Raw genomic sequence first — 15,156 nt, 5'->3', positions numbered from 1 at the left:
GCATTGATGACATCCACCTGCCTCTCTCAGTACATAGAGCACACCTCATCTAGACCCAGCGAGAGGGACCTGAGAGAGTGATGCTGGGCTGATTCAGCAGGACGTTAAATCAAACCCATAGAAAACAATTGTGTGACATATTATGAATCATGGTGAGGTGTGGCTGCTATAAGGTGAGATTGATAGGGACAAATGAGCCATCATCTGATGGCCTTCCACTGTTGGCTTTCTGCTGATCAGCTAAAGCAGTGTACTGCAGATGGAGGCTGGGTAGGGTGTGGTGGGGGATTTGGGAGGTTAAGGGGGGGGGGGGGGGGATGTTGTGCTAAAGGGGTGTATTTGCTATTCGCTCACTGCAGTGATTTGTTTGTTTATGAAGGGAGGGGGTTGAGGGGGCCGCCGAGGGGATTTCAGGGGGCCCAGTAGCTCAAGCATAACAGGGCTTAATGATCAACTAACCTACCCTTCCCTCGCTGGACTGGGGTATATAACACAGGCCTGCCTGCCTGCTGCTCTCACATCGTTCTAGCAGAGTGACAGAGAGAGAGGTAGAGGGAGAGAGAGAAAGAGTAAGAGGTGTACAGACAGCCGGAGAGTGAAAGTAGGGCAGCGGAGGAAGAACAGAGAGAGAGAGACTACTTCTTGCTATTCCACGATTGCTGAGAGAGATTTGACCATGAAGCTCTTCTGCCTCTTGTTTCTGCTGGGTGTATCTACAGTTCAGGCAGCTCATCAGGATACCTCCAGGGTCTACCCCACTGTACCCTCTCAACTCCAGACCCAGACGCAGCCTCCAGCCGAGGCCAAGTCCCGCTTTGCCATGCTGGACGATGTCCGTCTTCTTGCCAACGGCTTGCTCCAGCTGGGTCAGAGCCTCAGGGAGTTTGTCCACAAGACCAAGGCCCAGATCAACGACATCTTTCAAAAACTCAACATCTTTGACCGATCTTTCTACCAGCTCTCTGTGGTCACCTCTGAGATAAAGGAGGAAGAGGAGGAGCTGAAGAAGACCACCACATTCCTCAAGGCCAACAACGAGGAGATCCGGAACCTGTCACTGGAGATCAACTCCAAGATCAACAGTATCCTGCAAGAGAGGAGCCAGCTGCAGAGTAAAGTAGGAGGGCTGGAGGAGAAACTGAAGGGACTGTCGGAGAGCATGATGCCCGCAGAGCAGTTCTACGAGATCAAGTCACTCAAGGTACACTGCTGACCTTCACTCATATTAAATCAATACTGAGCTTTATGACTTCTTTTGTTTCAATGTGAAATGTCTTTGTTCTAGAATAAGATTCAGTGTTTCTGGCACACATATTCAACATATACAATTCCTACTGAATATTGCATCAAATTTTATTTTGCTGAATTAATTGAGAAGTTTAAGTTAATGAAAACATACCTTTTTAATGAGTAGTAATGATTTCAATTTCAAGTTATGCCATTGGGAAATGTATTTTAATGTGAGCATCAACGAGACAGTGTTAACTGGTCTGTTTCAGGATGTGATTGCGGCTCAGGAGAGGACCATCACGGACCTGCTGAAAGCTGTGAGGGAGCAGCACGATCAGCTCAACCACCAAAAAACTAAGATCAGGACTCTGGAGGAAAAGGTACACATCTCTGTTGCTTTAAAGAGATAATCGAATTGTATACAGTAGACCAAAGGTAATGGCCATTTCTTTCATCCCTGTTCAATCAGTGTATAAAAAAGGCCACTAAAAACATTTAAATAGACAACACCATACCGCTTTTAACTTTGCCTGCTATTCCAGATCAGCATTGACAATTTCCAGGACACAACTGACAAAGTTGCAGATTCCAACTCAGAGACGCCAGACATGTTTGGATACCTGACAGGCAACTCCACTGGTCCGGACACAGACCTATCCATGGACTGCAGTGATCTGTTCAACAGAGGAGAGAGAAACAGCGGGGTGTACTCTATCAAGCCAAACCAGTCTGAGCCTTTCAATGTGTTCTGTGAACTGACCTCAGGTAAGACACAATCCCGTGTCAAATTCTCAACCAACTATGTGACAGTAATGTGTCAAGCCATTTCTTTGCATTACATACAAGCGTTAGCAGTTGATGTTACTCTTCAAAAACACAAACCCCAAAGCAAATCAGGGGGAGGAAAATAGGTTTATTCACCAAAGAGAATAAATCACGCAGGGAGGTAGATAGTAGGTGTTCATGCTCCCCCATCCTCGGTGATTCTCTCCACAGAACAAAGCAATTTATTACCCGCCCTCCCACACTAGCCTGTGGCTGACCAATTAGAATTCCTTGCAGTACAACCAAATAACAAGTATCCTGCTCCAGACTCAATGTAGAGATGATTCAGACCAATGAAAACAGCAAAAGTATCCATGAGTTCAGGACTGACAATTTTAACAGATTCTAAACAGATGTTGAACTGAAAAACATCTATTTCCATTGATTGTTAATTCTAGGCCTCTCGTCCTCTGCGTTGTGTATACATCTTTGACATATTCTTACAGAAGTCTAAATGGTCTAGACAAAACAGACAAGCAGAAACGAGTCTATAGGAAACAGAGTCATACAGGCTATCAGAAGGAAATAAGCACTTCCTACAAGTTTCCATAATCAGTCTAGAGAAAGGAACTGGATTTTGTTGTTGCTGTGTTTCTCTGTCCATGTATTGACTACATGTCCCATCTCCCACATCGACAGGAGGAGGATCAACAGTCATCCAGAGCAGGGAGGACGGGTCTGTGGATTTTGACCAAGCATGGGAGAAGTACGAGAACGGATTTGGGGATCTGGAAAGTTAGTTTGGCTTATTTCTTTCTATCAGTAAATTTTGTCAGTGGTGTGGACAGTAGAGCCCGACCGATAAGTTTTTGTTGGGGTTCGATACAGATTCCGATTTCTGGGGGGAGAAAACATACAGATACTGATATATCTGCCGATATACTGTTTTACTGCGGGGAAATGAAAGTGTCATTTTCCCCACTGAATTCTCATAAATCGCCATCCAAATGAGCAATTGTCCAATCTCTAGGCTTCAAATGTTGATTAAATACATTGTGACAACAATGACATGAGAATGGCCGCAAGTGTTCAGATAAGCATTCAATTTTTTTCATCCTATTCATCCTATTTATTGTGTGTCGGTTATCGTTGGACTAGCGATAAAATCGTAATAATATCGTTGAACCAATACATCAGTCGGGATCTAGTAGACAGTACATCTCTATCCATAACCAAAAAAATAAAAAAATAAAACCTTTATGGCTCAATTCAACTCAGCGGCAAGCACCCATACCTGATTATGCCTTTATATCCTGATTCCAGTCTACAAAGGCCTGTAGGCATTCATAAAGCAGGAAACAGCCAATACACCCACACTCCACCACTCTTAAGTACTTCCTGAAGGAACAGAGGATAGGAAACAGTTCTTGTAAATTAGCTTATCAGGCACCCTTTGACAGATTGACTTCCTCCATTGTCTGACTAGACAAAGCAATAGCTGCACTTAACTTCAGCCAGGCTTGGACCCCAGGTCATAGGCATATAATCCGACTGCATTCCAACAGGTCCTTTAAGATGTGAATTGTTCAGTGTCAATTTCCGTCGCTGTTACGAGCGTAATTATGTCATCACACCCATGACTACATTATGCAGCCAGGGGCTAGGGAAAATAGTATTGAGTGTCAGAACTTGGCCCACACTATTTAACACGAGTTATGGGCCATTGCATACAGAACAAAACAAAGTAGCTAGGCCTACAGTATAGAATCTGAACTAGCTTTATGACCATTTGATGGCTTTGTATGTGTTTGTGATCTGTTAAAGTAGAGTTCTGACATTTGTGTGTGATCTGTGTTACTATAGAAGGGTTCTAACAGAATGTGTACGTTCTCTGTGTTATCATAGGACAGCTCTGAGAGAAGGTGTGTTTTATCTGTGTGTTGTAGCTCTATAGCCATTCAATGACATTTGTGTGTGCTATCGGTGTAATTGTAGGAGAGTTCTGGCTGGGCCTGAGGAAGATCCACAGCCTTGCTGGTCAGGGTGAATCTATCCTGCGTATTGAGCTGGAGGACTGGAAGGAGGAGAGGAGGTCTGTAGAGTACCAGTTCACCATGGAGGGACCCCAGGCCCACTACACCCTCTACCTCACCCATCTGTCTGGTGATCTGCCCGACGCCATGGGCAACCACAGTGGCATGAGGTTCTCAACCAAGGACAGAGACAACGACAACCACCAGGACTCCAACTGCGCCAAAAACTACACAGGTATGCATTGATCACACACATGATGCAACTACAGGTACTGACTACACACTTGGTACAGGTTCACAGCACTGTCTGGTACCATACAGCTGTTAAAGACATTTCCAAACAGGCAGCACAGAGATTGACTATGGGTTCTAGACTTGTTATATAATTTAACCCATTTCTGGCAGGTGGCTGGTGGTTCAATGCCTGTGGTGACACCAACCTGAACGGCAGGTACATGTGGCTGAGGTCAAAGGGTCGTTCCATGAGGAGGAAAGGAATCCAGTGGAAACCTATGGGGACCTCCTACTCCCTCAAGACCACCAAGATCTCCATACGGCCCGCCTCACCCGCCCCCCTCACCTCAAGTCCCCCTTAACCTCGTCCCCACCTACATTACACCTCGTTGGTACGGCAACAACAAATACACCCCCTCTCGCCGTAACCTTCCACTTACCCACCCTCGCATTACACATTGTTGGCATGGTAGCAACAGATAGAGCAGCTGTTGACAGTAGAAAAAAAGTCTGCCGCCAATAACAGCCAGCCAACAATTTTGTATGACAGAGAAAATAAGATGATTCGTCAGAATGATGCAATAGCAGTCAGCCGGTCAATGACCTCACAAATTGTTCCAGATACACATAGAGTTGGGTAATCAGTATTATAAGAGCCACGTTTTGGTTTGGATGGAATGTCAGATGATTCAACACTGTCTGTCCTGGTCTGCAACACATCCCAGCACTGAGAAGTTAGGCTACCTTCAATGGGTGAAAAAAAAAAAAAATCTATTAAGTAATTATGTAACCGACAGAACACTCTGCTTTAGATAAGTTACTACTCATTATGTTAAATTAATGAACTGCATGTGACAAAGACATCATCCTCAGGCATGTCCTTATCCACTGATTTATCACTCTATATTGTATTTCTGCACATTCGGTGGCTGTTGCTGAATGTACCAAATATTCACACATAAGTAGACAAAATATCAAAATGATGCATAGATCTTCAAATGTATATGAGCTTAGTGTTTTCACCATCTTTTTAAAAACGTTATACTGTATTTAAAACAATTTTGATAATGTTCTATTAAATGTGCTGCCAGGGTAGTTAACGTCAGGTCATTTAGATTGGTCATATTGACTCTCGTCTCCTGCCAACTCTTATCTTTCTGCTGCATTTAAAACGGCTGCTACTTACTGTACATATGTTATGTTTCTTACTAATTATTGCAGAGCGATTCAATTAAATATAGTTATTTCCCCCATTATTAAACTAATTGACCGACGTTGGTTCAATTACTTGAATTCAATTTAATTTTGTTTTTGTCAGCTCAACACGCTGTTCCTCTAGAGAAATAAAAACAATAGAGAAATCAAATCAAGAACGAACTGAAATGCTAAAGAAAGTTTTTCAATAGAACAATATTTAACCTAGTTCAGCGCATAAGTGGTAATGAACTACAATGCCCATCATCCATCGCGCCTGTACTGCCTTCCATATGTTACTCCCGGCCATATGAGAGAGTTATGTACACAAAACCGACAAAAGGGATAGAGACAGTTTGAGAGCTAGCTCTACCCGATTGACAGTTGTAGTATTTGGTAATTAGCAGTCTTGAAAATATTTGTTTCATACAGCATAGGCAGCTAGCTACTAGCTTAGCTAAATAGCATAACTCATTGGAGAGAACTTCAGATGGTTGTCTGACTGGCTGCTACTGCCTGAGCAGAGCTTAGATGAGATGACTAACAAATTAAATAGAATAAAAAGTAATAAGACAATGGAATGTTTCCAATATTTGGGCATTTGGATGTTCTCAATATTTGGCTTTGGAATATTTATTAAAAAGCTCTAAAATCATTTTAAGGCAAACATTTCATGTTTTTTTTTAACCAAAATTGAGGGAATAAATAAATAAAAAATAAACTAATCGCTCAGCACTATTACTTATCAGAGAGGCTCTGGTAAACTACTGTATATTTATAATAACAAATAAAACCATCATACCCAAAACAAATATACTGCTGTCCTTTGTATTCTTTGCCAAGGAAAAACCAACCAACTGGGCTAATGATCTAATGCCATCTAAGCAGGTTTAGGCAATGCTTTACCAACCACAGGTCATCACACCCCTGGCCTATAAAGTCAACAGTTGAGTCTGATCAGCCTGCAATGCTGATAACACTCCTGAAACATTATTTGCATTAACTATCTTATGCAAGTGAGAGGCCAACATACAGCACACTCAACCAACAGTGAGTAAATTGCATTTGCTACTGTACCCAGATGTACTGTACCGCTTGTCCATTCAACACGTAAATGTACATAGGTAAATAAACTTCAGAGCTCACAGCGTTTTCTACCATAGAATTAGGAATGAGAATACTAGAATAGACATTAACTTTCTTATGACAGTATAAATGGTAAGCAATTTTGGTGAGTTGGTCAACCATGGTCAGCCAGTGCTGTGATAAGATGGTGTGAGACAATTAATTTGAAGATTATCTGCACTGTGCGTTTGATAGCTAGCTAGCCAGACAAGTTTAGTGGAATGATTGCAGTAGTTCTTCAAATTAACTGCCAATACGACAACATTCCAGACAAACAACGCAGTCAATCCACAGCCATACAGAAAACAAAAATGTAGACATGGTCCATTGACATATTTTCCCCATCTCAGGAAGTAACTATAGTAGGTGCCTATTAAGTTCTAGGTAAAGTAACAGGGTTGACAATTTAATCTTATATCAGTCATAAATCCGTGTGCAACAGGGAGTGGCAGTTGAATGCAAGCGTCACAAAAAGTAATTGCTAAAACATGTCTAACCCGTCTATCTTTGGGTAAGAGGGATGACGTGTTATGCTCGACCGGCTCAGTTTTCAACCACAAAACCCCAGAAAATTGCCAAGGGTAGAACCTAAATTAATTACTAATCATAATCTTCAGAAATTACTGTCAAAGCAACAAAATAACTAGATAATAACATCATTTACAATGATGGTAAAACCACATTTTTTTGGATTAAGTGCATTTGAAAGCTTCCTAGAAGATAATTTTTTGCACTTTGGCAAACCTTTTTCATATTAAAAATCTAACTTATTGAATTCTCCATGTGGTCTACATTAAAGGTCACTTCATTTAATAAAATAAGACATCTATATTGGTGCACAACTTCTACTAAAATATCAATGGGACGGAAAAGGGACTTTTTGTGGAACGAATCACATGACAATATTTTAGGTTGGCAATAACTATTGCATGTAGTGATCCCCCGAAATGACATTTTTGGCCGATATCGATATTTTCTTGGTAAAAAACAACAACCCTGATACCGATAACCGATATTTACAATTTTAGCAGCCTTTTAAGCATTCTAGTACAGTTAAATAGTTAACACGCACATGGACACAGCGGTGTGAGGCACTGCATCTCAGTGCAAGAGGCGTCACTACAGTCCTTGGTTCGAATCCAGGCTGTATCACATCTGGCCGTGATTGGGAGTCCCATAGGGTGGCGCACAATTGTTCCAGCGTTGTTCGGGGTAGGCCATCATTGTAAACAAGAATGTTTTTAACTGACTTGCCTAGTTAAATAAACTTACACACACACAAAGTTATTTTGTTGGCATTTACGCATGTCCCCATTACCAGTAAAATATAATTAAGACCTATTTCTTTCACTTACTTGCTGTGCTGTTTCGTTCAGTCGATTCATTCTCAACCAGGATTTCTATGGAACGCCATTTGGGTCTTTGCGTGTCAAAAAACATATCTGACGTGTCAAATAAGCTTGTTGACCAATCAGGACCCTAACATGACTGCACGTCACATAATAATTTATCGCGTTCATACATTTTTTACGTAGTTATTACACATTGATTAAACTATCACTCGTATTTCATATGTCACAACGATTCATCGATACGTATGCTATGATGCTGGTAACGTTGCCTCGCGCATCTACAGTGCAGGTCATAAATATTGTCGTTGTCATTACGTCATTTACCTTCGTTAAATAGGTATGTAGGTCAGCATTGACATCGATTTTGCACATCGGGCGTTAAACAAGACATCGGCAGATACCAATGTTGGCATTTTTAGCTAATATCGGCCATTTCCGATATGTTCACCGATATATCGTGCATCCCTATTTATTCCAATTAGAATGGTTTGGATTTCTCCCTGACCAAAATGACTGCCATTACCAAAACATTCTGGAACTTTGAGGGTTTATGATATATCCCCCCTAGTAATGTAATAGGATGTTTGCACCACATCAATTTCCTTAACCAGGAAGTATGCAGAGCAACTAAAGCAGAGTTACTAAAGCTGGCAGGGGCTCAATCTAGGAAGGCCCTGACTGCTATCAGCAGACAAACAAGGCCTCAGGGCAGCTGAAGTGGCCATGTCAACACAACCTGTGATAAGGGTCCTCTCGCTCTCTTTCCTGCTCTCTCTCTCCCTCCCTCCATGCCACCACAGTGTCTGATAAGAGCCCTCTCTCTCCCTCCCTTCATCTCCCTCTTTCTCTCTCACCATGTCAACACAGCGTCTGATAAAAGTCCTCTGTCCCCCTCACTCTCTGACCTTGACTAAAATAGCAGCAGGGCTCAGGAGGCCACTCAACACAAAGCCGTGTGCAGTTAGTCAGTCGACCAGGCAGTCACACGGGACATGGGGTGATGTTACAGATTGTTACACGTTGAACCTGATGCGCCATCGCTAGGAGGAAAGCTTAATATCAACAGGAAGGCCTGTAGGTTGTGTGTTGTGCTGCTCTGTTACAGTAGTGTTACCCCCACTGCTCAGATGAAAGCGAGACAGGGATAGTGGAAGGGAGAAAGACTGTTTGGTTCGTCTGTGTCCTCCAGGCTCCAGTGTATTTGATCAGAACAGTTAGAAGGAAATACACAGTCTCAAAAACAGGAAGGACTTCATGTGTGTCACATTCCCTTTGAGGACTAGGAATGATATCAACGTGTCAGGAATGCCTGTTGGTGGTATTAGATTGTAAGTTTAAGGATGGTATTGGATTACAAATTCAAGCCCTCTAGCACAAACTTCCGCCGTACCTTACTTTTATTTCACTAGGCAAGTCAGTTAAGAAAAAATTCATTATTTTCAATGACGGCCTAGGAACAGTGGGTTAAACTGTCTTGTTCAGGGGCAGAACGACAGATTTTTACCTTGTCAGATCAGGGATTCAATCTTACAACCTTTCGGTTACAAGTCCTACTCTCTAATCACTGGGCTACCTGCCGCACCAAACTTCATTGTTAAACTACAGACTTACCAGGCCTGATCACAGGGATGGCTAACTCTAGAAGTCCCGTTGAACTGTTGAGGAATGCTTTTCATTAATTGCTTGTCCTGTAAGTACTGTATGTTTTTATTGCATTGCATTTGTAAAATGCTGCATTTGTATGCATGGCTCTCTTGAAAAAGAGGCCTTCATCTCAATGGGACTTCCCTGCTAAAATAAAGGTTAAATAAATATCCATGCCATGTCATCTTGTTATGTTGCCTGCTAGTTGGTAAAGTGAATCATTACCTGTAGCTGGTGTTGGGTAAGGCTAAGTAAAGTACAGTGCATTCGAAGAGTATTCAGACCCCTTCACTTATTCTACATATGTTACATTACAGACTTATTCTAAAATTGATGAAATTGTTGTTGTTTTTTACTCATATACACACACACGCACTACACCATGTCAAAGCAAAAACAGGTAAATCATTTTTTCAACATTTATTTAAAAAAATGTAAAACTGAAATCACATTTACACAAGTATTCATAATGTAAATAAAGTTTGTTTTTCATTTTAAATACCTGTTTTCGCTTTGTCATTACGGGGTATTGTGTGGCGATAAACGAGCAAAAACATTTTGTTAATCCATTTTAGAATAAGGCTGTAACGTAACAAAATGTGGAAAATAGTAGAAAATAAATACTTTCCGAATGAACTGTAAGTGGTATTGTTTCATTACCTGTAGGTGGTGTTTGGTACGTAGACGTCCCTGGGTGGGAACTCCAGTATCTCCCTGGTGGGGCGGACCCTGCTGTCTGGGTTGGGCTTGACCTGCTGGAGGTCAGGGGTCAAGCAGTAGTGGGGGTTCTCTGGGGCCGGCGAGATGTCAATCTTCAGCTGGGCTAGAGGGAACAAGACAGGGTAAATAACATAAACAACATCACACACAGAGCTCTACACCTCAACGAATATCTAAGCCTAATGGACTGATATGGCAGTGGTACTCTCTCACTGGAAGTTATACGTAAGTCAGAGGTTTTCAAAGTGTTGGGCGCCAGAGAGTTTTAGTGGAGGCGTGAAAGGAAAGTCAAACTGTATTCTCTTCTCTAATAACAAATAAATATGAGGTATTTTTCTATCTACCATCGCAGGGAAAACACACCTTTTAAAGCAGATTTGATGGATAATTTTAAAAAGAGGGGTGTCCCAGCTTTCCAGTGATACCACATTTACCTCTCAACTCCTAGAATTGTGCACATGGCATCTTATAAAAAAACACATATACAAGCAGTGTTTGTAGCATGGTTTAGGCACAACTGCGCAACCAAACTATTAAAGGGGCAGCGGCATTTTAAAAATGCCAGACATACTTTGTAACAGAAACCAAAATAGATTATTTTCAGATAAAATAATAATTACCTGGATATCCTGAAAGCACTTTCATTGATGTATTTTTTAATAGGTCAGTTGCATGTTCATTAAGTTGTGCAGAGCATGATTTAACTCCTACAGGCCCACTGTGACGCCGGCGTGTTCTGGGCGTCTAACCCCTTTAAAACACACACTTCTGTGTTGTGCCATTGGATTTTGTCTATTTGTTCTGCATCCATTGATACTAACCATTAGTCTGTGATTAATGGGGGCTGAGCTAGAGCAGTGTTTGTGAGACAAGGGCAAATCCCAAAGGGGGCCCGGGGCGGGATCTTTTTACAAAACCGTATTTAGAGTCCGAATGGTTTGAGCTACAGACTATTAAATGTAGTCTAATGAAGAGCCGAGACATTCAAACATGTAACATGTTTTTGCTCTATGATGCTACACAAGAGTTGTTAGAAAGTAAGGGTTTCTCCTACATAGATCATAGGAAATCCCAGGAGAATAGTGTCTATAATACTGTAAGAAGCTCACATAGTTGCCGTCAAAACTCCAAACAGTTGTCACCGACTAGTTGGATATTAATTTCCACTGAGCAAACAATATCTGTAAGTATACATTTCTGTACACAAATTCCTTTTTATCAGGTTTTTGCATTGGAAAAATGTATAATTTGACATTTGTCAATAAAACTCATGTCAAATTGTTTTGTGTTACACTTGTAGACCTGGCTGTCCTGAAAATAAAAGGTTAAAACACTTCATTGTGAGGCCAAATAAAAAGACTGGAAACTCAGATAAATAAAAAGCTACTTTTTTTCTGGGGTCTCAGGATTAATGCCTTCAATCAGGACAGTGTCCATGAGGAAAAGGTTGTTCTCCAACAGTTTTATTGAAACTATTGTATTTATTTGAGAAATTAATAGAATATATTTTTCTTGATTTTCTCTGACGGGAGGCCCAGTGTCTCACAACTTTAGAAACTGTTATTATTATTATTATCATCATCATTATTATTGCACTGGAACCTCCAGCACTAAAACTGTAAAAGCTACCAACACCAAAATAATTTTTTAATTTGCAGATTGGCACTGGTCAAAATGCTTTTTGATACTACTTACACTTTGCACACTACAACCATATTTACATAAATCCCAATGCATTTCAATGGCCATAGACTTCGACAGGAAACATTCCGGTCGTAACCAGTCTTCCGCCATTTAAGATTGAATGGTGTTTCTAAGTTTCAAGCGCAGTCTGGAATAGGTTGCATACAGCTTTTTGATACCATTTGAACTATAACTTGTGTTTTTTTTTATTTAACTTCTATTTATTCAGGGGATCTCAATTGAGACCAGTGTCTCATACTCAATGGTGCAATGAGAACAAACAATTCAAAATTCTAATGCAATAAAACAGCAACAAAAAAATACTCCTAGATACATTACAATACAAAATAAATGATTACAATCAACCGAAACACTTGCAACACTCAGTGAATTCATTCCTTAGAGTTCTAAAATGGCCCTATATTGACACAAGCGATTCAAGAAGTAATGAGGATTGTAAATTATTCCAAATGTGGGTGGGGCGTTAAAACTAAAAGGCTGATTTAACTAGAGTTAACCAATCCTGTAAGCGGGTTTGGTGCCTCTTATATACTTTAACAGAGAAGTGAGACATGTTAGAAGCTCGCGCAGCAGAGCTTTGTAAACCAAAAGGGAGCAATGAAGTGATCTACAGGAATTTAGAGAGGTCCAGCCGACCTTTTGATAAAGGATGCAGTGAAGAGTATTAAACCTGTCACCTGTGATAAAGCGAATCACGTTATGGTACACTGCATCCAAGGGTTTTAGAGTAGTGGCTGCTACATTCTGATAAATGGTGCCACCATAACCAAGAGCTGGCAGGAAAGTTGACTGTACAATCTGCTTCCTGCTGTTTAGGGAGAGGCATGATCTATTTCTATAAAAAAGAAGCCTACTTGAAATCTCAAATTCTTAACTAGCTCATCTGTATGTTTTTTTTATTTTTATCGTCACATTTTATCAATCCAAAAGTCAATATATTTATGGGCGGGAACCTGCAACCATCCAATGCATAAATGTGTAAACCAATAACATATTTAATTTTTTCCACATTAAGTATCAATATTAAAACGATGATTGCACAAAATCAGATTGCAGCTCTAACATAGCCTGGTTCAGCAACAGGAGCAATAGTGCACATAAGAGTGTCATCTGCATTCAGCTGAATGTTATGGGTTCTTGCATATAGACCAAAACTATTTATATACAGGTCATTCGGAAAGTATTCAGACCCATTGACTTTTTCCCCACATTGTTACATTACAGCTTTATTCTAATAATGGATTAAATAGTTATTGTCCCTCATCATACTACACACAATACCCCAAAATGACAAAGCAAAAAACGTTTGAAATTTTTGCAAATTGGAAATTTTACATAAGTATTCAGACCCTTTACTTAGTACTTTGTTGAAGCACCTTCGGCAGCCATTACAGCCTTGAGTCTTATTGGGTATGACGCTACAAGCCTGGCACACCTGTACATGGGGAGTTTCTCCCATTCTTCTCTGCAGATCCTTTCAAGCTCTATCAGGTTGGATGGGGAGCGTCGCTGCACAGCTATTTTCAGGTCTCTCCAGAGATGTTCAAATTGGGTACAAGTCCGGGCTCTGGCTGGGCCACTCAAGAGACATTCAGAGACTTGTCCCTAAGCCACTGCTGCATTGTCTTGGCTGTGTGTTTAGGGTCGTTGTGAACCTTCATCAAGCATCTCTATACTTTGCGCTATTCAATCTTGGTTTCCTCAAACCAGAGAATCTTGTTTCTAATGGTCTGAGAGTCCTTTAGGTGTCTTTTGGCAAACTCCAAGCTGGCTGTCATGTGCCTTTTACCGGAGGAGTGGCTTTCATCTGGCCACTCCACTTACAGGCCTGATTAGTGGAGTGGTGCAGAGATGGTTGTCTTTCTGGAAGGTTCTCCCATCTCCCCACTTGAACTCTGTCAGAGTGACCATCAGGTTCTCGGTCACCACCCTGACCAAGGCCCTTCTCTCCTGATTGCTCAGTTTGGCTGGGCAGCCAGCTCTAGGAAAAGTCTTGGTGGTTCCAAACTTCTTCCATTTAAGAATGATGGAGGTCACTATGTTCTTGGGGACCTTCAATGCTGCAGACATTTTTTGGTACCCTTCCCCATATCTGTGCCTCAACACAATCCTGTCTCGGAGCTCTAAGTATAATTCCTTCGACCTTATGGCTTGGTTTTTCAACGGGGGGACCTTTTATAGACAGGTGTGTGCCTTTCCAAATCCTTCGACCTTATGGCTTGGTTTTTCAACGGGGGGACCTTTTATAGACAGGTGTGTGCCTTTCCAAATTATGTCCAAACAATTTAAATTTGACACAGGTGGATGCCAATCACATTGTAGAAACATCTAAAGGATGATCAATAAAAACAGGATTCACCCAAGCTCAATTTCTTAATACTTATGTAAATAAGGTAACCGTTGATTATTTTGCATAAATGTGAAAAATTCTACCAACCTGTTTTCACTTTGTCATAATGGGGTATTGTGTATGGATCGATAAAAATAAAAGAATCATCCATGTTAGAATAAAACTGTAACGTAACAAAATATGGAAAAAGTCAAGGGGTCTGAATACTTCCAAATGCACTGTAAATAATAAAAACAGACCCCTGCAGGACACCTTTAGTAATACAGCGGTAACTTGACACGTTCAGAAAGCACATTGTGCACATCTTGTCTGTTTCCAAACCACTTGCATGACAATTGGTCGAAGCTCATTTCAGACAACCTTTGAATGAATAGGGGATGGTCGACAGTATCAAAGGCCTTGGATATGTCTACAAATATGGCAGCACAGTGATTCTTATGATCTAAGCAATTAAACACATCATTGAAGACAAGTGTAGCTGCTGAAAAGGTGCTATATCCGTGTCTAAAACCAGACTGGTGCACATTAAGAATATGATTTGAAGTTAAAAAGAGTTTGCCACTGATTGTATCTTGCCTTGCAAAAATATTACAGTAGTTTAGAAATTGGGTGGTAGTTATCTAGGTCAGAAGCATCCCCCTTTGTGAAGGGGAGGACATGCGCCGCCTTCCAGATCTTAGGGATAGCACCATAAGCAATTGTTAAATAAAAAAAATGGTTCTAGAATGAAGGGGGCAGAAAGCTGCGGTAAAAAATTATCAAGCGAATCAGCTATTGTGGATTTGCTATCTGTTTAGAGGCGAAT

The 15,156-nt window shown here is 41.0% G+C and overlaps 2 protein-coding genes across 23 annotated transcripts in view; one reads left to right on the top strand and one right to left on the bottom strand.

Moving 5' to 3' along the window:
• The window catches only part of LOC109898142 (dedicator of cytokinesis protein 7), an 87,902-nt gene that overhangs the window by 50,895 nt on the left and 21,851 nt on the right, over positions 1 to 15,156 (bottom strand). For all 22 annotated transcript variants that reach the window (XR_004211241.1, XR_004211239.1, XM_031833683.1 and 19 more), the window contains exon 13: positions 10,238 to 10,400. Coding sequence is in view for 20 of the 22 variants with exons in the window: in XM_031833683.1 (XP_031689543.1) it covers positions 10,238 to 10,400 (163 nt within the window). In the remaining 2 variants the exon portion in view is untranslated. The remainder of the gene's footprint in view (positions 1 to 10,237; positions 10,401 to 15,156) is intronic.
• LOC109898143 (angiopoietin-related protein 3-like) lies at positions 434 to 6,601 on the top strand. Its single transcript, XM_020492965.2, has 6 exons — positions 434 to 1,201; positions 1,500 to 1,610; positions 1,773 to 1,995; positions 2,695 to 2,790; positions 3,991 to 4,263; positions 4,434 to 6,601. The coding sequence occupies exons 1-6, from the start codon at positions 677 to 679 to the stop codon at positions 4,622 to 4,624; spliced, it is 1,419 nt and encodes a 472-aa protein (XP_020348554.1). The 5' UTR covers positions 434 to 676; the 3' UTR covers positions 4,625 to 6,601.

The sequence above is a fragment of the Oncorhynchus kisutch genome, linkage group LG10, assembly GCF_002021735.2.
Source record: "Oncorhynchus kisutch isolate 150728-3 linkage group LG10, Okis_V2, whole genome shotgun sequence".
Classification (NCBI taxonomy): domain Eukaryota; kingdom Metazoa; phylum Chordata; class Actinopteri; order Salmoniformes; family Salmonidae; genus Oncorhynchus; species Oncorhynchus kisutch.
Note: the sequence above shows the minus strand (reverse complement) of the source record. Positions and strands in the feature narration are given on the sequence as shown.

Bases quoted from the DNA above. Each gene is read 5' to 3' on its own strand.
- LOC109898143 (XM_020492965.2), top strand. From the start codon at position 677: ATGAAGCTCTTCTGCCTCTTGTTTCTGCTGGGTGTATCTACAGTTCAG. The intron at 1,202-1,499 runs GTACACTGCTGA...GGTCTGTTTCAG, and splicing joins ACGAGATCAAGTCACTCAAG to GATGTGATTGCGGCTCAGGA. The intron at 2,791-3,990 runs GTTAGTTTGGCT...GTGTAATTGTAG, and splicing joins CGGATTTGGGGATCTGGAAA to GAGAGTTCTGGCTGGGCCTG.